Consider the following 25,102-nt stretch of genomic DNA (forward strand, 5'->3'; position numbering starts at 1 on the left):
AGGGGAGTATAAGGAGCAACTGCTTAATAGATTCAGTTTCCTTTTAGGGTGATAAAAATATTTTGGAACCATATAGAGGTTGTGGTTGCATAAGATCATGAATGGTTAAGGGCCCATTTAAGTGATTAATTTTACGTTATGTGAATTTTGCCTCAATAAAACAATTAAACAATAAGTTAACTAGACCTATTGTGATGATCATTGCATAATATACATATAAGAAATTAAATAGTAAAGAAATCAAGACTAGATTCTTTACCTCTTATGTCTGTCATATTTTATGGTTCCAATTTTAAAATATGGTAGCAACATCATGACATACCTTTGCTTACGACTTCATTCGGGTTTTATTAGCTGTCATGCTAATGAGTTCTACCATCATTTTCACCTACTTTGTACGATTCAGATTTCAGTCCAAGGCTTCAGGAACATTGCAAACAGCTGCACTGGAATTATGCATCTGACCATCAACGACATGCCAACTCTGACGGACAACTGTATAAAAGTAGGTAGTTGCAAAGTATTTTCTTCTCAGTCCCAATTAATGCACACATTTTCTAGTGGCCTGAATTGTTGAGAAATATGAGTGGGATTTTCAAGTTAGCTGTTTTTAGAGCAAGAAAATCATCTTAAAATTTATACACGCACATACAGTTGAACATTTGAATCTATACATGCCCTAATACACTTTGTTTCACAATTGGAATATTTTTGTTTCAAAGATACTATAGCCTAAGCATAAATGTTGACTTTAGTGCTATATGTCAGACTTCTAAATGTAGTGATTTTTTTGTCAGCATTTCATTTTCTCATGTTTTCCCATACCTTTGTAACATGATTTAATTCTGATTCCTCTGCAGTACTCAAATGTGAATGTACTAAAATATATTGAATAAAAGTCCCATTGTCTTTGAAATTAGGAAAATGTAATGGTTAATATGTCTGCTTCTGAAAGTATGGAGAAAAACAACCTCATTACTTTGCTAAGCTTGTTCTATACACTGTGGTAAATTTTATCATCTTTTCTTCTTCTAAAGGCTTTAGTTGAAAGGTGCCCTTGTATTACATCAATAGTTTTCATTGGCGCTCCACATATCTCTGATTGTGCTTTTAAAGCTCTTTCTACGTGTAACCTCAGAAAGATCCGATTTGAAGGTCTGTGATATTAAAAATGGGGTTCAGCATTAATGTTTACTTTTACTCTTGTGGCATTACAAATACAATACTTGTCTTCTGTTTTTTTTTAAACAGGAAATAAAAGGATTACTGATGCGTGCTTCAAATTTATAGATAAGAATTATCCAAATATCAGTCACATTTACATGGCAGACTGCAAGAGATTAACAGATAGTAGCCTTAAGTCACTTTCACCTTTGAAGCAACTAACTGTGTTGAATTTGGCAAATTGTATACGGTAATGAGTCATTCAGTTAAATGTTGTTTAAGAAATACTGATTATTAGAATGTGCGAGACTCTCTCCTCAAGGTGCTCATTGGTTAGTAGAATAAACATGAAAAGCAGGAGTCCAAGTGCAGGGAAGTACAGAGTTCTGTGGTAACACAATTAAGGGGCACCGACCCCAGGCTGGTTATACAGAAAGGCAAGGAGACTGTCAGGATAATTGGAATCATGGTCCCTTATAAGATTAAATGAAATCACGGGAACACTTGTGGGCTATTTTTCCTAGTGAGGGTTCTCATGGCTAGTTCATTTAACAGGTCTTTTCCCAAATGGAGTTCGTTAGTTGCTTAGGAGGAACCAACCTTACCGAAGGGTTTCTTCTTGAGTACTGGTGAGATTTCTCCTCTGTGTGGATCCCCTAACATATGGACAGAAGACAAGTTCTTAACGAAACCCTTTCTTCAGTTGGGCATTGGGTTTCTCCCTTGGTATTCTCAGGTGGGCAAGGGTCCAATTTTTGTTGGAACCTCTTCCCTAGTGGATCTCAGGCTTTTGTCTGTGTACACTTTTATGATCTTATAGGGCCACAGGCTGGCAAAACAGTAGTTGACTAGGAAGTCGGTTAATATTTGGGAGAGCATAGGACTACTCAGAGTAATAAGTTAAACTACAAAAATCTTGACCCATGATCCCTATTATTAAAATGGGAAGTCACCATGGGTGAGGGAAGGAACTGGATTTGAAATGGGGAAAAATGTGGATTAGGAAATCCAAGTGTCTAGTGAATAGCCCAGCAAGGAACTGAGGCCTCCTGCCAACAGCCACGTGGGTGAGCTTGGATAGACCTTCCAGCCTTAGTCAAGCCTTCAAATGACTGAATTCCCAGTGGAATCTTTATTGCAAGCTCATGAAAGACCCTAGGATAGAACCATACAGCTAGTCTACTCCCAAATTCCCAAGACCCAGAAACTGGGAGAGAATAAATGTTTAAGGCACAAAGTTTGGGTTTATTAGGTACATAGTGATACAGAACACACACACACACACACACACACACACACACACACACACAGTATCCTATCTGTATTAATATGTGAAATAAAATTGAGTTTCATCCTCATACTTCACTCAGGCTTCTGCAGGTTAACTACTTTTAAAATAAATGGAGGTTTTCTACTTCTAGCGGTATAGTTAACAAAACATTTCAAAGGACTCTTTGCCACAATTTAGATCCTTGATGAGACATACTTTAAATACACTGCTGAGAGTAAGAGAAAGATCCAATATCCAATATCCTGATTCTGTACCATCCTCTCAACGAACGCTCTCTTGGGATTCGTTGCTGCTCTGAGCATAAATGTTTATGTCAACGCCGCCACTGAGAGAATCAGCTCTGACCAAGACTCAAGGTAGGGAAGCAGAACCTGAGACTTCCACAGGGGCTAGACCTGGACCTCTTTAAGGCGGACAAAATGGTTTTAGGTAGGTAGCACCCAGGGTCCTGCAAAGAAGTTAGCTCGAAGCTTCTCTGGAGGAAAGTATTTTCTATTTAGGCCTCCAGGACTCCTATAGATTAAGAATAAAATATAGGTGCTCACGATTAAAGATTGTTAGATGTATGAAGATATGAGTCACCAGAAACAGCAAAATAAATTTGACCTTCAAATAATTCAGATTATTGGGGTTATCAGACATAGGATATAAGAAATATGTATAAAATGTTTGAGGAAATTAATGAAATCAGAAATATGATCAGGGAAAATATATAATAATAATAACTAGATTTATTTAAGAAAATAAAACTTTTAGGAATAAAAAGTATGGTGCAGTTATTGAAATAAAGAAACTAAATGGATTGCCAATCAGCAGGTTAGAACTCACTGAGGAGAGAAGTACAGAGACAGAAGATAATCTCTTCCATGACAGCAGAGTGAAAAAAAAAAAAAGATGAAAAATATGAAAGAGTGTATCATGGGGTGAAGATATCAGAGTTTCACAGTAGATTTTTAAAACTTCATCTCTAAGAGATAAGCCTAAAAACAGTCAATTTGAGAGTCAGAGAATATACATTTTCCTCAACCACACAACCCTCCTTCTTTTTTTTTTTAATTTTTTTAACGTTTTATTTATTTTTGAGACAGAGCATGAACAGGGGAGGGTCAGAGAGAGGGAGACACAGAATCCGAAACAGGCTCCAGGCTCTGAGCCATCAGCACAGAGCCCGACGCGGGGCTCGAACCCACGGACCGTGAGATCATGACCTGAGCCGAAGTCGGCTGCCCAACCGACTGAGCCACCCAGGCGCCCCCAACCCTCCTTTTTAAAATGGACTGTGCATGAAGTTTTAAGACAAATTTCAACGATTTTCAAATTATTGGTATCAACAAATTACATTTTCTCACTGCAATGTTATTAAATTAGAAATCACTAATGGAAAGATAAATTAAAAACATATATAGGATTTAAAAATAAAAATTCCAGGGTATCAGAATCACCTGAGGAGCTGAATAAAACTACACATGTCCAAGCCCTACCACAGAGCTACTAAGCCTGAATATTTAGGAATGGAACCCAGCTTGTGCTGCTTTTGATGCACAGCCAGGTTTGGGACTAAATACATTAACCAATTAACTTGTACCATTACCTGTATAATCCTTTTCTGTTGATTTTTGATGCCTCCTGGATTATAATAGAAAATTATATATACATATATACATACATATACATATACTTACACATATATACGTACATACACACATATATGAGTTGATATAGATAGGTGTGCACAGATTAAAAAAAATCCTTCTCACAAAGATGTACCTCACAAATTTAAGAAAAAAATAAAATGGTGTTTTTAAAACTGAAAAAAAAAGATAGGTGTGTATATGTATATGTTTTCAGACTACCTTTTCTGTTCCATTCATTTATCCATCCTCTATCTAATCCTGCACAGTATTTTATCTATAAAATGGGGTAAATAACAGTATATACTCAAGATTGTTGTAAGGATCAAATATGTTAACTCACGTAATATGTTTAGAATAGTGTCTGGCATATAATATGCATTCAATAAATGTTATCTGTTATTATTGCTTTATAATATGTTTTAATGTCTAAGGGAATTAGACTTTCCTTATTAAGTTAATTTGATTTAACATATGGATTGTTTTCCTATTTTAAAAGCTTTTATATATCTGTGGTTATTGCTGTTCTAATTTATTTTTCTCTCTTTCTCAAGAATCCTCTTTATTTAAAGATTGAATCCTAGTTCTCTGTTTTCAATCTCATTTATTTCTAATTCTTTATCCTTCTGCATTTCAAAGGAACTTTTCAAATATGCCTTCTACTTATTAATTTCATTTTCTAAAAGGGTCAGTTTTGGTTTTGATGACTTAAATTAGGTTATTGAATTTTTAGTTTTTACCAGCTGTTTTTCTTTTGTTTGTTGAGTATAGTTGACATACAATATTACATTAGTTTCAGGTATACAACTTAATAATTTGACACGTTTATACATTATGCTATGTTCACTATCTGTATGAAACTATCATCTGTCCCAATATATCACTATTACAATATCATTAACTGTATTCCTTATGCTGTACCTTTCATTCCTGTGACTGATTTATTCCATAACTGGAAGCCTGTATCTCCTACACCTCTTTACCTGTTCTGCTTATCCTCCTACCCCTCTACCCTCTGGAGACCATGAGTTTATTCTCTGTTTTTATAGGTCTGATTCATCTTTTTGCTTTTTATTCATTTTTTAAAAAGATTTCACTATGATCTGAATCCTGTGGTTTTGGAATTTCTCAGTCTGACTTGTTTCACCTAGCATAATACCCTCTAGGTCCATCCATGTTGTCTCAAATGGCATGATCTCATCTTTTTTCATCTAATGATGGACCCTTATATTGCTTCCATATCTTGGCTATTGTCAATAATGCTGCAATAAACATGGGGTAGATATATTTTTTTGAATTAGTGTTTTCATTTTCTTTGGGTAAATATCCAGTAGTGGAATTGATGGATCTTCTGGTAGTTCTAGTTTTAATTTTTTGAGGAACCTCCATACTGTTTTCCACAGTAGTTGCACCAATTTACATTCCCACCAACAGTGCACAAATGTGCCCTTCTCTACATACTCACCAATACTCATTGTTTCTTGTCTTTTTGATACTAGACATTCTGACTAGTGTGGGGGTGATATCTCATTGTGGTTTTGATTTGCATTTCTCTGATGATTAGTGATTTTGAGCATCTTTTCATGTATCTGTTGGCCAACAATATGTCTTCTTTGGAAAAGTATCTATTCAGTTCCTCTGCCCATTTTTTAATCAGACTATTTTTTTTTTTTTGGTGTTGACTTGTATAAGTTCTTTATATATTTTGGATATTAACCCCTTATCAGATATATAATTTGCAAATATCTTCTCCCATTCAGTAAGTTTGCTTTTTTGTTTTGTTGGCTACTTTTGCTGTGCTAAGCCTTTTCATTTCAATGTAGTCCCCTAGTAGTTTATTTTTGCTTTTGTTTCACTTGCCTTAGAAGAGATATCTAGAAAAACACTGCTATGTTTGCCATCTGTTCTTATCTCAGGTGGCCACCTTTTCATCTCAGATTGCATTTTAGAATATCTTTATTTTGGCTACAGTCAGGTCACCCTTATTAATTCCTACTGCTTCTTTACACTGCTTAATTTGTTCTAATGTTTTTGTATCTTCTTTTTCAAATCATTTTCAGAGATATGCTTTCTTAAGTTTTACAAATCCCATGATGAATTTGTTTTCTTGTTAGTAAAAATATCTCTCAATGAATACTCCAGCCCTGGTGTTTGCCAACAGATAAGTTGATCAGTTGTGTTTGCACTGATCCCATCCCCTCCCATTCCCCCATCCACCCACTCACTCACCAGGCCCTTTAATGCATTCCCAGGTGCTGCCACAGTCTCCCTTTGATATTATAGATGGAAGGTGAGTTTATGGGCACAGGAGGCACTTAATGTGGCCCATTCAACTCAAACAGGCCCATTCACCTTCTGCCTGTACTGCTCAGTTTTTTTATAAATCTGATCAAATAGAGGGTATGAAAGATGTCAGCAGTCCACATATATTGGTTCCAAGGCTTTTCCCATCTGTACACCCACCTGTAGGATTGTTGCATGTGAAATCTACCTCTTAGGATGCAATGTGCAATTTCCTGTTGTATTTATTTACTGGAATGCTTTTTAGAAGAAACCAGTGGTCTCCAAATGGAATCATAAATAAAGCTCCCAATGGAAGACAGGGAACGGATGGGTCAAATAGACTTCCAGCCATTTATAAAGCATGGTTCGGAGAGGGGGCAAGGAATGGCAGGGACACAAAGGCATCTCTGATTAGGGATAGACAATGTAGGAAGACTGAGGTCAAAGTCTTCTTCTAGGTTTTCTGTACTTCAGCAGAAAAAATCCAAAGGTCACTTGTTGGCTTTCCAGTCCAGCTAACTTGACCTTGTATTTAGTGAAAATTCCTCTAAGAGTCTGGCAGTAGCTTGACTGTTAGTTTTGGTTCTACTCTCCTAAGTTTTGGTGTTTTTCTTGTGCAGGAGTTTGCATTGGGACCGCTTAACTCAATCACATTTTAAATCAAGAAAAAGATTTCAAGAACCATCTGTCTTATTCATAATTACAATTATGTCACCTAATTAAATGAAAAACGAGCAGGAAGAGCATTTTTATTAATACTTCTCCCATTACTATCATTTATACCTTTTCTATTAGACTAAAAGTTGTATTCTCAAATTTGGTTTTAAAACACTGGCACAATCAATACCAATATAAGGATATTACCATGTTATTTTAGAATGCATTGAATGTAGTAACTATTACTTAAGTAGTATTCTATATATTTACATATAAAATCATATGTAAAGCTTTTCTTACTCTTTCCTACAGAATTGGTGATATGGGAGTAAAGCAATTTCTTGATGGTCCTGTGAGCATAAGGATAAGAGAGCTAAATTTAAGTAACTGTATCCACCTGGGTGATGCCTCTATCATGAAACTATCAGAGTGGTATGATAAAATAATAATATTTTACATCATATCATTAGTAATTGTATATTTGCTAATGGGAGAGCTCAGAGATAGACCTTCAGAGCCATTTGGGAAATATCAAGAGGCCAAGAAGCTGGTCCAATACTCAGTGAAATAAAAGAAAAGACACTGGAGTCATAGATTAAACTAGTTTTTTGATCATATATGAGTGGTTTCTTATTAATTTCATATTAGAGAAAGTTTCAGATGGAATCATTAATGAAGTTATCACTATCTAGACATGAGTGACTTCTCTGTGCTTTTCAAGGATATTACCTCTGTGTAAACCTTTGCTCCAGGCTTTGGAAATGCTCCAGCATTTCCCAAGAGATGTTCTAGATGGTGGGTTTATTCTTGATTCTCTCTACTTGTCAGAGACCTGTGTACTAGAAAGGGTCGAGCCCAATTCCTGTGGTGAACTTGTAAGAGATAAATGAGAAACTTAACCTTGCACTTTTAGGGGTCATTCATCATACTTACACGACAATTTTTTGCATGCAAGTGATATGTTTTTTTCTCACTAGAAATTACAGTATGAAATGAAACCACAGAAAGACTATCTTATATAATAACCCACCTCCCTCTCATCCTATTTTGTAATGCCAAATTATTTTCCACTTTTAAACCTACTTCTATTTTTAAAAATTTTTTAATATTTATTTATTTTTGAGAAAGAGAGACAGAGTGAGAGCGGGGAAGGGACAGAGAGAAAGGGAGACACAGAATCTGAAGCAGGCTCCAGGTTCTGAGCTGTCAGCACAGAGCCCGATGCGGGGCTCAAACTCACAAACCGTGAGATCATGACCTGAGCCGAAGTCAGACGCTTAACTGAGTGAGCCACCCAGGTGCTTCTTAAGCCTATTTTGATTTTGAGAAAAAGAAAGTCCTTGTTTCAATACCATTTGCTTTCCTTAGACAGTTTTGATATAAAGAAATGGCTACCAATACTGTGATTAAAAGCTAAAATTAATTCTTCATGCTGCTTTCTTCCAGCTGCCCTAATTTAAACTACTTGAGTTTGAGAAATTGTGAACATTTGACTGACCTAGCAATTGAATATGTTGTAAACATCTTTTCCTTGGTATCAGTAGATCTCTCTGGAACAAACATCTCTAATGAGGTAAAGAAAATTTTCAAAATAGTTCAATGACTTTTATTGTTTTCAGTAGTATAACAATGGAGAGAACATTAATTATTTTTATTTCCTAAGTTATTAGATTATAAAAGGCCAGTTTAGGAATACTGTTTCTATAATAGTGATAGATGAAGTTATTTATAAACCAAGGGTCTTGTTTCTCTGCTTACAAAATGGAAAATTCAGTATTTTGAGCAAAGTCCTGACAGATCAGAATGTTAAACGACAGATCTGAAATCTGTTTCATTATAGAAATGTGGCAATGTGGATGTAATATATTCCAGTTGGCTTATATATGTTTTTCTGGTGGACTGAACATTCTGTAAAACTATGTGAATGCCTTGAAACCTCACTCTTTAGTTCAAAACTGAAATCTAGAAACGGCCTCATCAAATCTACAAAAGAATACATTTTAAGGAACTCATTTCCTGCAAGAGGCTGATGCTACTCCTCAGAGTTGAAACTCAGTTCACACTTATCGTATCTTATCTATCACTGCGGCACTGCCCCACTTACTAATCAAAAGGAAGATAAAGTTGGAGAGATTGCCATGTTTCTGAAAGACTTCAATGGGCTGTAGTTAGATAAGAAATGCATTGGCTTCTCTTGAAAATCAGTGCATTGGGAGGGATATAGGAAGACAACAGAGTTGAGGATCTCTACCCCATCTGCTTGCTAAATCCCTGTTCATCCCTCATGCTCATCAAATCACCTAGAAGTCCTTCTCTGAAAAGCCCTACCTTACAGGCAAGTACAGGAACTACTTCTCTATGTGGATCTCTTGCCCCAGTACATCCTTTAACATGATCCATTTCTCTCCATTTCTTACTGCATTACTGATATCTGTGTTGTGTCCATTCTTCTCCAACATTTAGTGGGCTCTGTTTATTGGTCTATGTTCTTTCCTTTCTTTATCTAAGAGTGAATTTAGATTCAGCCTCCATCCTGCTAAACGGTCTCCTCTCCCCTTCCTTGGTAGTGTCATCTATGTGTGGTACGAGAGTGGGGTAGGGGCAGTTACATATAGTCAACTCACTTTGGTGGTGGCAAGCCTGATTTTTACAACGTTGTCTTCTGTCCAAGCTGGAATCCACTGGGATGTCTGTAGGCTCATTTGGTTTTTGGTTTCCTGCTTAGTTAGATCCCTGATGTGTCTTCCTTGGTCAGCTCCAAAGCCCCTTTAGGTCTGCAGGCTCCTTTGTCATGTGTGCCTTCCTCTGGACCCCTCTGGGTCATGCTGGGGCATGGGGACTCTGTGAGGCTGTCTTAGGCCCATAGTCCTAGACATCCCCTGCAGACATTTTCCTGTTCTCACATCTGGGTGTATTTGCCGCAGACCCATGCCTCACCCTTCTCTCACTCTGCTGCGGTGGCTGACTCATGTCCACCAGCTTCCAGTTGGGTTTGGTGCTTGTCAGGCATTTGTGAGCAACTGGAGGGTAAGAAGAGGGAAAAGACCAGAATTTTCCTCCACCTTTCTTTGCATCATCAGCAGCAGCTGCATTTCCTTCATGATCTTCTCCCTCCAGTGAGATCTTCTGTGGTCCCAGCTTCCCTGGGTGACCTTGGGTCCAGCCTCCAATAACACCGTTTCTTCTCATTGGCCTTCCAGCACAGGGGGAGTAGTGGCTTCCTGCTCCTGCTCACATCTCTAGATTGTGTCATTATCCCATTTCACTTCTCAGTTTCTTTACCACATATCTAGCCAGTTCCCTATCACAATTAAATTTCCTCAGTTTTAAATACAGTTTCTGTTTTCTTCTTTAGATCGTAGCTGACACAACAAGCAGCCCAGGAAAAACTCGGATGCCTTGTTGCTTTTCACAACCCTTCCAGGGAAAGGTGGGATGGGTTCCCATTTGCTTAGATCCCCAAACCTATCAGGTTGGGGGTTCCAACCTTCTCTCCAACTGAATAGAGTCCAGGGAGGTCTAGAACAGTGTCCTGTGTGGGGCATCCCCCAGAACTCATTCTTTGCTTCCCTCTAGCTCCCCCTTCCCCTGCTCTTCCCCTCCTCCTCTCCTTTCCTCTCCCTTCCTCTGCCTTGTTCTCTCCCTTGTTCTCTCTCTCTTTTAGCTCTTCTTCTTTTCTCTTGACATAGACTATCTAATTTGGGGATGGGAAAAAATGTTCCAACTCCATTACATGGTTTGAAAAATATTATGTCTCAAGTCTTTCATGGTTTATGTAAAGCTTAAAGGCCTGGGATATCTTTTTTCCTCCTGTGTTCTTCTGTGAAAACCTTTCCCTGACACATACAAGTAGAATGCCCAGCTGCTGTTAGAAGGGTCACAGGGTAACAAAAGGTGGAGGATCAAAGCACATTACAAAACACATCACGATATCGTTCCACCACAGCACTCCTTGCAAGCCTGAATGATAAACATTTGTTGAACAAAAGCAGTGAAGCTTGGAAGCTTTATCCTAGTTTTTAGCATTTGGGGAAAACTCAGTTTTTATTTTCAAAGACCATATATTGAAGTTCTATCTGCTGAGGACAAGTTAAAAACTTAAGAATATAGCCTCAAGTCCCATTCACTGTTGTTGTTTTGCTTGTAAGGAAGGTATACAATATGAGAGAGCTGTAAGTGGATATCTGTGGGGGAGAATGCTAGTTATATTCTGCTAAAACATTTAAAAAGAAGTCTTCTGAAGGTTGTTGTTTTCTTCCTCCAAATTGGTTAAACTCTGATCTAGAAGGTGAATGATTAAAAAAATAATAAAAATAAAAAATATGATGACTCACTTGAATATAAATTTTAAAAAATAAAAAATAAATAAAAGGCAAATGGTCAACACTGTAGTACTACAATAGCTGTGGTAGTAATCTCAAATAGTAAAAATAAAATGAGTCAGCCCAGATGTCAGTTTGGGCAGCTAAACACCAGTCTGGATTGTAGGTCTGATGAAGTGCAAATACGACTAGAAACTTAACATTTAGGATTTAAACTCTGGAATGTTACAGATATTCACCAGAGATCAAATGTGACCAATTACACCTTTTGAAAAAAAAAAAAAAGCTTCTTACATTTTCTAATAATTCTGTTCTCTCTCAATTTTTTTTCAATAATGAGTTTTCAGTTAGAATCGCACCACTCATTTAGTTAACAAATCTTTATTCTGAGTACTTTGTAGTCAGTATTGGGATGCTGGAATGAACAAGACAAACATGGCTCCTCAGGCATGGGACAAGTGGTTTATAAACTGTGATGGGTATGGGAGACAACCTCCCTCAGAAAGTCAGAGAAGACCTTTTCTAAGAGAGAAAGAAGGGGTATGTGCTGAGCCAAAGAAACAGCCTGAACGAAGACACAGAGGTTTAAAAGTATGGTGGCATCAAGGAGATCTGCACATTGGGTACGACTTGACCATGAGGAGAGTGATAAGAGATGATGCCCAGGAGACAGGCAAGGACCAGGTCACGAGGGGCCCAGAAGCCATACTGAGGAATTTGTTCTTTGCCCTTTTGGCAATGGAAAGATATTTAGGACTGTCAATTAGACTGTAACAAGGTCAGACGGACATGGTTTAAAGATGACTGTACCTGCTGGATAGACAAGGGGATAATAGATGAACAAGAGACTAATTATAAAGCAGTAATCCAGTTATGAGTGTCTGCATTAAGGCTAGAGCTAAGGGAGATGACAGTAGGGCTGGAGCAAAATCTGCAGATTTGAGAGACACTGAGGAAAATGAATCATCAGGAAATAGAAATAGACTGAGTATGGGGGTAAAGAAGGAAGGGAGGCAATCAGGGATGATGCCAGATTTTTGGCTTGAGCATCTGTTTAAATGGTGGCATCCCTTACTGAGCTGGGTCCTTTCCACAGTGCAAGGAGCAGGGCTGCTGTTTGGTTTGAGTCACCTGGAAGACAGCTTTAGAGAAATGTAGAGCTCAGGAAATAAGCAGACAAATCGCTGAAATTCACTCCTTAGAGACAGAAGAGCTTTTTAGGTTTGCAGAGTGTGAAGGCGTGTTGCACTCTGAAAGTCATGGAAACTCGTGAGGAAGTTAATCAGCGAAAGCAAAAGTAGAGATATTTAGAAATTTAGAAAAATGCTTAAGTGAGAGAGCTAGCTTAAATGGGGGAAGCAAAGAGGAGAACACAGTTATTTAAAGCTGTATACATTTCTTATAATAATTAGAAAATAGTGAAAAATGTATCATCCAGGAATAAAAGCTTGTATAACAAGTTATCTAGTAAGCACATTTTAGAGAATGAGGAAATACGTCAATTTTCTTCTTTTAATATAAAGAGGACAGGGTTCACAAGTGAGGGAAATAGCTCACTAATGTGATGGTATCTTAGTATCATTAAAAGTCTTTTAATCTCTTATACAACTTTTCTTAATGTCTCATTAAATGGGATGTTATTCATTCCCTTCCTACCTCAGAGGATTGTTTGAATATGAGGTTATATCTTCATGTATGTGGGGAAAATGTTTTCCTCTAGTTGGGAGAATTATCACTTACTGAAGACCATAGTACCTACAGTTAGGGAAGTTCAATCCATTGCTTAAGTTGCTTTAGTCACTGCCATATTTGCTGTTTAAAGGAGAAATGAGTCAGAGCAATGGTCCAGACAGTGTGCTTAGACAGTGGTTTAATTAAGGCTCTTTCATTTGCCTGATTTTTGAAATTTTTATTTTTTAAAATTTTTAAAGACAGTCTTATTTTTTTAAATTTATTTTGAGAGAAAGAGAGCACAGGGGGGGCAGAGAGAGAGGGAAAAAGAAAATCCCAAGCAGGCTCTTCATTGTTAGCATGGAGCCCGATATGGGGCTCAAACTCATGAACTGTGAGATCATGACCTGAGCTGAAATCAAGAGTGAGACCTTAACTGACTGAGTCACCCAGGGGCCCCTGATTTTTGAAATTTTTAATTATGAGTAGCATATCTTGAGTGCCTATCATGTACGCTATTTCCTAGAGTCCCCTTACTAGGATGTGAGATCCAAGAAGACTGAGACTTTGTTTTGCTCACTGCTGTTTTCCCAGAACCTTGGGGGGTAATAGACACTTGATAAATACTCACTGAATGAAGGAACAAATGCTGAGCTCTAGAGTTACCAAATGGGAATAAGATCTGTTCTCTGCAGTCCAATGTGGAAGGGTAAGTATGAGTAATTTAAACATGGTGTGGCAGGTGTAGTGTTGGAAGAAGAGAGGAAGGGATCTCTTAACTCAGCCTGCTCGACATGCAACCATGCAAATGCATGCTTGTTCAAGGAACTTTATGCAGCTTCACACTACTAAAATGTACTGTGAAAAGGAGATGTCACTGAGGAATTCCATCCTAGGCCAAGGAGCTTGGACTTGAACCAATGGATGAGGAGACAACACTTAGCAGGGAAGTCAGAGTCATAATAGTCTCCCATTTTAGATACATTATTTGTGTTGCTCTCTGGAGGACAGATTGGAGGGGAGAAAGACTAAAGGCAAGGAGTGGAAATAAGATGAATCCATAAAGGGGACTAAAGAAAGAAGGTGAGAAAGGTTGTAAGAGAACCAGGTGAGTGTAACCATGTGTGGAGTATTAAGGGAATATCCAACAGTGTTTAATAAAACACAGAAGGTAAACCAGGAAAGGACCAAAATTTGAAAGAATATTTACTATTAAACAGATCCCTGCCTGTTCTCCCAATATCATCTCATGCCCCTGCTCCCCTCATTTCCTTTCCTCCAGCTCCACTGCCTTTTTTTTCCCTCCTCAAACAAGTCAAAAATCTTTCCTACCTCAGGACCTTTATACATGCTGTAACGTCTGCATGGGATGCTCCTCCTTCTATTTTTCATGTGCCTGGATAGGTAGATGCTGAGAAAATTATCAATGAGGATCATAACAATAGCTAATGCATCTTGGCAAATGGTACCTTTCAAGATTTTTAAAAATAATTTTATAATAAACATTGGCCATATTCTCCATAATTATCAGAAAATCACACTTCCCAGTCCAGATCATTCCAAGGAAATATCAATGGGTTTTATATTACTGATGCATTCTCTCTTTAAGAAAACATAAATCACATGGTGACATTAATGTCTCTAGGCGTTTTTCCTAAATAAGCATTCTCTAGTTCCTAATATCCTGTATCTTATTTCTGTCACATTACAGCATAGTTCTCCAGAGAGGTGTTATCTATTTAGATGGCCTCCCAGTAATAATACCTCTTGAATTATTGGTAGCACACAAATTATTTTCATTGAACTTCAAAAAAAAAAATCGATTGAATATTGGCATGCACATTCCATGTTAATTTTAATTGTATATGTTATAAAGTTTAAATTGTATTATGATATAAATACCGCTTATGTCTATCCCTTTGCCTCCTCTCCATCCCTGCTGCCACTGCCATAGTTCAAGCACTATTTCTCCTTACTAACCTCTCTTGCCTTAAATATCACTGTTTTCAAATCTGTTCTCCACTCGACTGCAGTATGATCCTTCAGCATGCAAATTGGAGCCTAATGCTTCCTGGAGCATATTCTGCAGGAGTTCCATACTGCTTACAGTTTAAAGTCTAAACAATTAGTGTAAAGGTCCAAACTCTTCCTGAGATTGTTGCTGCCCACCTCTACCATTTCACTTCCCCCAGATTCCCACTTTTCATCTTCGGGTCCACAGACACAGAGCTGACTCTCCTATAGCTCCTTGAACGTGTCACGCTCCTCTTGCCTTCCCATCTCTGCAAGTTATTCCCTGTGTCTAAAATACCCTCTCCCCTTGTCCCCCTAGTAAATTCCTGCTTATCCCTCAAGTTTCAACTGTGTGAAGCTCTCCTGGAACTCCTAAACAGACTTAGGATTTCTCTGTCTTGTTTCTACCATATTTCACAATGGCCCCAGTAAAGCCATTAACTAATTATACTTTAATATTTGTTGCACACTTGTCTCCCTACAACACTGTAAACTTCTTGATGGTAAGGCCTGGATCATCCCATCTTTGGGAAGCCTAGCATAATGCCTAGTACATAAGAGGCACGTAAAATATTTGATTTGTGAGTCAGGGAGTGAGTGAATGAATGAATCTCATACCATTTCCTTCCTTTCAACCAAACACTTACGGTTTCTTCAATTTCCACATTTTCTCAGCTATTCTCTGAGCTGGAGTAGGAGTGCTTACAGCCGAATGTCTTCATCTGACGATACACTTTCAAGAGACCACCCATCTGCATGGAACACACACATAAATAAGGCCTGAGGCTCAGTGAAGCAAAACCTCTAAAGCAGGAAACACATGAAATCGCTTGGGATTCGATAAATAGAAAGAATGGGAGTTAAAAGGAAGCAGGGAAACTCAGAGGCAGATGCGTTTGCCTTGGATTTTCAAAGGCACATAACAAAAATTCTGCCCTGGTTATACTCTTCCATATGGAGCTGGACCTCTTTTGAGTCCTTTCCAGGCCCATCTCCTAGCTACTGGCTTTACAGGAATCTGTTGCTACCACCAGTAGCAATAGTGGCTTTCCTTACAGAGGTTACAGGCAATTGTCTCCTGTAACTGGCAAAATGCCTACTAGAAAAATTGCAAAAAGAAGTGAACAATTTAAGTTTGTCACTTCCCTCAAGGAGAGTAGTTGGTGCCAGAACTCTCCTCTTGACCTCCATCAGGTAGGAGGCAAGGAGTCTCAAGGCCAGTTGCTCTATTTCTAGGTAACATAGATGCTGATTTTCTTTCTCTCCATAAATATATAGAGGACCTATTTCTGTGTGTTGACCAAAGCCTGTTTTCCTTTAGACCTGTAGGTCAGTAAATTAGATCAGAGTGGTTACTACATTAAAAAATATGATAACAAAATTCATACTAACAATCAAGTAAGTAGAAATAAATAAAAATCATTGAAAAAAAGAAAGTTTTAACTGCATAAAATTTTAACTGCTAACCGTAGCATAAAAGGGAAAATCACTTGTGAGGTTAAAATACATTCTGAAGGACTTTGTACAAGATAGTGTTTTCAGTGATTTCAGAAAGAGGATGTGTGCTGACAGCTCAGAGCCTGGAGCCTGCTTGGGATTCTGTGTCTCCCTCTCTCTGCCCCTTTCTGCTTGTGCTCTGTCACTCTCTGTCAAAAATAAACAGAAAGAAAGAAAGAAAGAAAGAAAGAAAGAAAGAAAGAAAGAAGATATGGTGGTAATTAAGATAAAACATATTTCTAAGTATAAGTTTTGTTCTTCATTTCTAAAAGAATGTGGTAAGTGGGGAAAAACTGAGAGCTTTTTCCCTGAGATCAGGAACACGACAGGGATGCCCACTCTCACCGCTGTTGTTTAATATAGTGCTGGAAGTTCTAGCATCAGCAATCAGACAACAAAAGGAAATCAAAGGCATCAAAATTGGCAAAGATGAAGTCAAGCTTTTGCTTTTTGCAGATGACATGATATTATACATGGAAAATCCGATAGACTCCACCAAAAGTCTGCTAGAACTGATACATGAATTCAGCAAAGTTGCAGGATACAAAATCAATGTGCAGAAATCAGTTGCATTCTTATACACTAACAATGAAGCAACAGAAAGACAAATGAAGAAACTGATCCCATTCACAATTGCACCAAGAAGCATAAAATACCTAGGAATAAATCTAACCAAAGATGTAAAAGATCTGTATGCTGAAAACTATAGAAAGCTTATGCAGGTAATTGAAGAAGATATAAAGAAATGGAAAGACATTCCCTGCTCATGGATTGGAAGAATAAATATTGTCAAAATGTCAATACTACCCAAAGCTATCTACACATTCAATGCAATCCCAATCAAAATTGCACCAGCATTCTTCTCGAAACTAGAACAAGCAATCCTAAAATTCATATGGAACCACAAAAGGCCCCGAATAGCCAAAGTAATTTTGAAGAAGACCAAAGCAGGAGGCATCACACTGCCAGACTTTAGCCTCTACTACAAAGCTGTCATCATCAAGACAGCATGGTATTGGCATAAAAACAGACACATAGACCAATGGAATAGAATAGAAACCCCAGAACTAGACCCACAAACGTATGGCCAACTCATCTTTGACAAAGCAGGAAAGAACATCCAATGGAAAAAAGACAGTCTCTTTAACAAATGGTGCTGGGAGAACTGGACAGCAACATGCAGAAGGTTGAAACTAGACCACTTTCTCACACCATTCACAAAAATAAACTCAAAATGGATAAAGGACCTGAATGTGAGACAGGAAACCATCAAAACCTTAGAGGAGAAAGCAGGAAAAGACCTCTCTGACCTCAGCCGTAGCAATCTCTTACTCGGCACATCCCCAAAGGCAAGGGAATTAAAAGCAAAAGTGAATTACTGGGACCTTATGAAGATAAAAAGCTTCTGCACAGCAAAGGAAACAACCAAGACAACTAAAAGGCAACCAACGGAATGGGAAAAGATATTTGCAAAAGACACATCGGACAAAGGGCTAGTATCCAAAATCTATAAAGAGCTCATCAAACTCCACACCCGAAAAACAAATAACCCAGTGAAGAAATGGGCAGAAAACATGAATAGACACTTCTCTAAAGAAGACATCCGGATGGCCAACAGGCACATGAAAAGATGTTCAATGTCGCTCCTTATCAGGGAAATACAAATCAAAACCACACTCAGATACCACCTCACGCCAGTCAGAGTGGCCAAAATGAAGAAATCAGGAGACTATAGATGCTGGAGAGGATGTGGAGAAACAGGAACCCTCTTGCACTGTTGGTGGGAATGCAAATTGGTGCAGCCGCTCTGGAAAGCAGTGTGGAGGTTCCTCAGAAAATTAAAAATAGACCTACCCTATGACCCAGCAATAGCACTGCTAGGAATTTATCCAAGGGATACAGGAGTACTGATGCATAGGGGCACTTGTACCCCAATGTTTATAGCAGCACTCTCAACAATAGCCAAATTATGGAAAGAGCCTAAATGTCCATCAACTGATGAATGGAGAAAGAAATTGTGGTTTATATACACAATGGAATACTATGTGGCAATGAGAAAAAATGAAATATGGCCTTTTGTAGCAACGTGGATGGAACTGGAGAGTGTGATGCTAAGTGAAATAAGCCATACAGAGAAAGACAGATACCATATGGTTTCACTCTTATGTGGATCCTGAGAAACGTAACAGAAACCCATGGGGGAGGGGAAGGAAAAAAAAAAAAAAAAAAAAGAGGTTAGAGTGGGAGAGAGCCAAAGCATAAGAGACTGTTAAAAACTGAGAACAAACTGAGGGTAGATGGGGGGTGGGAGGGAGGGCAGGGTGGGTGATGGGTATTGAGGAGGGCACCTTTTGGGATGAGCACTGGGTGTTGTATGGAAACCAATTTGACAGTAAATTTCATATATTAAAAAAAATAAAAATAAAAATAAATAATAATCCAGCAAAAACAAAAAACAAAAAACAAAACAAAAAAAAATAAAAGAATGTGGTAAGCAATACCAAACACAGCAAATTGTTCAGAAAGGAACATATGAAATATAAACACTAACTCACATAATTACTAAGGGAAATAGATTCTATCCAAGAGTTCTGAGAATATGCCACAACATAGGAGAAAATTGGCTCCATAAAAACAGATAATTTTACAGGCTACTCATCCATTCACAGATATTTATTCATTGTCAACTGTGTGTTAAATATTATGTGAGGTACTGGGAGTACTAAATTTACAGCCATAGTTCTGGGCTCAAGGTACAGTCTAGTGGCAAAACAATAACAGTAAGAGTAACAACACTACTTGGTTAAAAGTTACCAAAAGCCTGAGTCCAGAGTGTGGGTTCACATCTTGTCTGGTGCCATCACACTAAGAGACCTTGGGCAAGTTACTTAACTTCTCTGTGCCATTTCCCTCTCTTTATTTTATTTTATTGTTTTAAATGTTTGTTTTTGAGAGAGAGCGAGCAGGGGAGGGTCAGAGAGAAAGAGGATCCAAAGTGGGCTCTGGGCTGACAGCAGAGAGCTGAACGCGGGACTTGAACTCACGAACCATGAGATCATGACCTGAGCCAAAGTCAGATACTTAACCAACAGAGCCACCCAGATGCCCCAATTTCCCTCTCTTTAAAACAGTGTTTAAAATACACTTTCCTCATAGTGTTGTGAGGACTAAATAAGATAATAAATATAAAGTGCTTAACATAGTGCCTGGCATATGGTAAACAGTCAATACATCTTAGCAATGATTTATTCAAATTATGACATATGAGGTATATTTGTTGTGACGAAGATACATACATCTGGGTACATGTGCTGTATCTTGGCAGCAAGGATGAGTTGAAAAGTGAGTGCTTATGTTTCTGTTGTCCATTTATAGAGGAGTCGGGGGACACTTCTCAGCTTCTGAGGTGTAGCTGAAAGCTTCAGTAGATGTTTGCAAGGAAAAGATGGACATTCTCGGTGGAGGAAGAAACAGGTGGGAAGGCATGGAGACATGAAAGAGGGTTTGTATTGGGAGATCCACAGGTGACTTTGTATTGTTCAAGCATGGCCCAAGAAGATAGGGGATGAGGCTGGAGAAAGAGGTAGAGGACAGAATGTGACTGGCTTTGGGTGCTCTGCAAAGAGATTCAGACTCATGCTATATGCAGTGGGAGCCACTGAAGAACTCTGAGTAGAACTCATACAGCGAGAAATGAGGTTTTGATAGTGGTGACAGAAGGGACATGTATGAGAGATATTTAGGAAGTATATAGGTAGGGAGGGCCTGGTGATTGGTTGGATATGGAGAGCAGAGGGGATAGGAGGAGACATAGAAAATTCCCAAGTTTTTACTTGGTCAACTGCAGACATGGTGGTACCAGGACCCAGAAAAAGAACCTCAGAGAGAGATTAGGACTTGTAAATAAGATGCCAAATTCCATTTTAGACATGTTTAATTCCAGTACTAGGACACATCTCTCTACACTACGGGCCCCTTCAATCCTGAGTGACGAAAAGAATGCATAGCCATTTGACTTTTGGAATCACCATTTTTGTTTTGTTTTGTTCCTCAATATGTCTGGCAAGAAATCATAGTAACTAGGTATATTCCAATTCAACCATTACTGAAAGCAGAAGATTTACACAAAGATTTTCAACAACCTCCAAGTTCTATCCCCTCTATTACAACTAACATCTCATTTTTATCCTTAAAAAAAAAAAGGCAGTATAAAAGGAAGCTTTTTATGTCTGCTGTCAGGGACCTTTTTTCCTTTCTAGATTTCTCGTGATCTTAATGCCCAATAGTTACATCAGAGTTCTCAGTTATTCTAGACTCCTGGGCACTCACTGCATCTTATTTGATAGAATGTGATTTTTAATATCCTGTATTCAAACATCAAATATGCTAAGTTGCACAGGTTATATTTATAGGTTTCCCAGCCAGGGAAATCTAGGACCTATAAAGAGAATCATAAAAGTTGCAAAGTTCAGAGAAAAGAGCAAGGTACTTAGAGAAGTCCATCATGAGCCATTCACCAGACTCCTTCCTGAAGCTAGCAGAAAGAGTAGGAAAAACTGAAGTACTAGTCCTCTGAAAGTAGCAGTTCTGAGTTTGAGGTGCTTATGGCACATTAATGTGTCTAATTATCAATCAGGAAAGATCTGTTGCTCAGGAAGGGGATCTGAGCTAGATGTAGAGATGGTTGACATGATGGAAGTCACAGATGAGAGACAGAAGGTGAAAAAAGGTCAAGTTCAAGACTCCACGAAATGGTGGATTTGGAAGGTGAACCCACAAAAGAAACTGAAAATGAACATCCAGAGATGTAGGTGAGGAAAGAGTTCAGACTGATATCAAGGGAACCAAGTGAGGTGGTATTTCCAAAAGCAAGAGATTGTCAGCAAGGTCAAATTTCACAGGTGGCTCAAGTACTGTGAAAACAGAAGCATCAATTTTTGTAAAATAAAATTGCTCATCTATGTATATACTTGTACATGGCAACATTCACAGCTTAGTATTTTGCTTGAATGTTGGTGCTGTGTGCTGTTTCAGTTTGTTTGGGATAGACAGTAAACTGCCCAGTACTGTTACGGGTCTGTGTAAAGGAATTAAACATGGTGTTAATGTTTTGTATAATTTTTTGTTGATGTACAAAAAGACTTAATGATGGGCACAGGTGTTGTTTTTTCCAAATTATTGTAAATTATTTTTCACACACATTGAGGAATTTCACATATTTATTGATTCATTCTTTTCTTTGTTATTTTCTTCTTTCGTTTGATACAGAATTAGCTAAGTCCTACAATATTTAGAGCAGCAATTCCAGGTTTGAGTGTAAAACCAAGAATAAGACAAGCAGCTTGCCTTAAAGTTGTTATAAACTTTTCCCCCATCAATTTTTCTCTTCTTTTGAACAGGACATTTTGTTGTTTTGGCAATTTGCTTTCCCTATAGGTTGTAGCGATTTTTATTGCCATCAGCAATAAAACAACTATGATAGACTTATACTCATTCATCAAGATTACCTGTTATAACTTCGCAAAAATCGCTAGGAATTAGAACTTTATTGTTATTTGAATTTGCATTTTAAAAAATTCTAGGTGTACCTTAGTGGCTCAGTTGGTTAAGTACCCAACTCTTGATATCGACTAAGGTCATGATCTCACAGTTTGTGGGATCGAGCCCCACATTGGGCTCTGTGCTGACAATGTGGAGCCTGCTTGGGATTCTCTCTCACCTGTCTCTCTCTGCCTTCTCCTGCTCGTGCTCTCTTTCTCTCTCTCTCAAATAAATAAACTTAAAAAATCTAGTAATATCAATAATTTTGTCCTATATCTGCTGCTTTTCATTGAAATTATATTTCACCTTCTATGAATTTTCTGTTGACATTGGGGTATCAATACTTCTGCCAATTTGTATGAACTGTTTATAATAACGTAGTTATTAATCATTTGTCATATTTTCTCCATATCCTTACAACAGCTTATCTCACTACTGTGGGAAAGAGATTAGTTTTAGTATTTTAATTGGAAAGCCCACAAGCTACTGCTTGTAAAAAAAAAAAGAATCAAAAGTTGAACTATGCAATCTTATGTCATTTTATGTAGATTTTTTCCAAAAAATTATTTCTTTAACCATATGCAAGACAGATTATAAAGTTTATTTATGCTTATTTACTATTCTGTTATGTCTGTATTAAAGTGTTGACAGTTTCCAAACTGAAACATACTATAAATAAGGATGATTTGTAGCCATGTGGCTGTTAGATAAATTACATTATATTTTATTCTAATATTACTATTCCTAGACCATCTTTCCAGACTTTTTCTGCAAACACAGTGTCTCAGAAAAAAAATCCATGTGCAAGTTTTAAAGAATAAATTTACTTTCAGAACGTTAAGCTTTGTTTAATAAGGTTTCACCCACTTCAATTTCATTTACAAAACATGTTTGTTTTTAAATTGTGACCAAATGTTCAGTCTTACAACAAGGCAAAGTATTGGTGTTTTTGTTTTCCTCAGTGTGTCATCTTTTGCCAACGAGTAACATAATCACACCAACCAAAACAGTAACTTCATTTTGTAAATGTGGTCAACAGGGATTTGGGAAAATTTGAAGATTGTTAAGGTAACACAAAAAATTAACTGCAATAGTTGTTACGTCTAAAATAATCTTATTCAAAACACCTCCTAAAATATTCAGCAAAACTGAAGAGAAAGGGTGACAGAAAAGCCAGAAAAGAGCTAAAAAATATACAAGAAAGGATAGAATTATAAAAATCAGCATTTTGCAACTCCTAATGGAAAAAGTGATTTAGGCAAGGATCACCAATTAATCTGAAGTCTAACTTGGCTAAAAGTTTTCTGAGAAACATAGTATTTTTGTGGTCTCAAAGAATTACCCCACAGATTATTTATTAAATCAAAAGTAAAAATACATGCTATTGAAGAGATCTATAGTTACCACCTACGTCAAGTGAGTAAGCAGCATCACCAACAGTGGGGTGTCTCATATATGTGCCCCTAAAGGGTTGCAACAGCACCTAGGTAGTATTCTTGCAGAAAATTTTTACCTAGAATCTAATCAGTAGGAACAATCAGACAAATCCAGAATGAGAGACATTCTATGTAATGATTGGCTTGAGATCTTTAAAAGTCAAAGGCTTAAAAGACAAAATTTAAAGAAAAAAAAAAAAAGGCTAAAGAGACATGACAACTAAATGCAATGCATGAACTCTGAGTCCTGAATAAAAAACAAATATTGGTTTTCTGTTAAATAGTATGGTATCACTATTAATTTTAAGTATTATAATACTATACATACTATACTATATATATGGGAAAATGTCTTAAAAAATTTTTTTAATGTTTATTTTTGAGTGAGAGAGAGTAAGCAGGGTAGGGGCAGAGAGAGAGGGAGACACAGAATCCGAAGCAGGCCTCCAGGCTCTGTGCCAGCAGCACAGAGCCCAACATGGGGCTCAAACTTATGAACTGTGAGATCATGACCTGAGCCAAAGTCGGACGCTTAACTGACTGAGCCACCCAGGTGCCCCTAAAATGTCTTTATTTCTAGAGAGATACGTATAGAATATTCAGAGGTAAAGTATCATGATATCTGAAACTTATTTTCAAATGGTTCAGGTAAATTTATAACATATATAATATGAAATATATAACAATTGCAAATGTCGATGCATTCAACATGGAGCACCCAAATACATAAAGCTAAACAGACGTAAAGGAAGAAACTGACAGTAATACAATAATAGTAGGGGACTTTATGTCAATGGATAGATCATCCAGACAGAAAATCAACAAGGAAACAATGGCTGTGAATAAGACTAGATGGATTTAACAGATAATACAGAACATTCGACCCCAAAACTGCAGAATACACATTCTTTTCAACTGCATATAGAACATTCTTCAGGATAGATCACATGTTAGGCCACAAAAGAAGTCTCAATAAATTTAAGAAGATTTAATTCACATCAAGCATCTTTTCTGAACACAATGGTATGAAACTAGAAATAAATTACAAGAAAAAAAAAAAAAAACTAAAGAGAAAAAAATAACCCGCGAACACACGGAGGCTAAACAACATGCTACTAAACAACCAATAGGTCAGTGAGGAGGGGAAAATTTAAAATACAGGGAGGCAAATGAAGATGAAAACACAACAGTCCAAAATCTTTGGGATGTAACAAAAGTAGTTCTAAGAGGAAAGTTTGTAGTGATACAGGCCTATCTCAATACAAGAAAAATCTCAAATAAACAATCCACACTTACACCTAAAGGAATTAGGCAAAGAAGAACAACCAAAGCCCAAAGTTAGTAAAAAGAAGGAAATAAGAAAGATTAGAGTGGAAATAAACGAAATAGAGACCAAAAAAAAAAAAAAAAAAAAAAAAAAAGATGAATGAAACCAAGAGCTGGTTCTTTGAAAAGATAAACAAAGTTGACAAACCTTTAGTCAGGCACATCAAAAAAGAAAGAGAGAGGACTAAAATATTTTCAGAAATGAAAGAGAAGAAATAACAACCAACAACACAGATATAAGAGAATACTATTGAAAATTATATGCCAACA

General features: G+C 37.4%; 1 protein-coding gene across 1 annotated transcript in view; it reads left to right on the forward strand.

The window, feature by feature from the left end:
* FBXL13 (F-box and leucine rich repeat protein 13) overlaps positions 1–25,102 on the forward strand; it is a 210,685-nt gene that overhangs the window by 147,376 nt on the left and 38,207 nt on the right. Inside the window, exons 13-17 of the mRNA XM_019451264.2 lie at positions 407–505; positions 1,038–1,155; positions 1,252–1,414; positions 7,339–7,458; positions 8,473–8,599. Of these exons, the coding sequence (XP_019306809.1) occupies positions 407–505; positions 1,038–1,155; positions 1,252–1,414; positions 7,339–7,458; positions 8,473–8,599 (627 nt within the window). The remainder of the gene's footprint in view (positions 1–406; positions 506–1,037; positions 1,156–1,251; positions 1,415–7,338; positions 7,459–8,472; positions 8,600–25,102) is intronic.

Source organism: Panthera pardus, unplaced genomic scaffold (genome assembly GCF_024362965.1).
Source record: "Panthera pardus isolate Hobbes unplaced genomic scaffold, ASM2436296v1 HiC_scaffold_8, whole genome shotgun sequence".
NCBI classification, from domain to species: domain Eukaryota; kingdom Metazoa; phylum Chordata; class Mammalia; order Carnivora; family Felidae; genus Panthera; species Panthera pardus.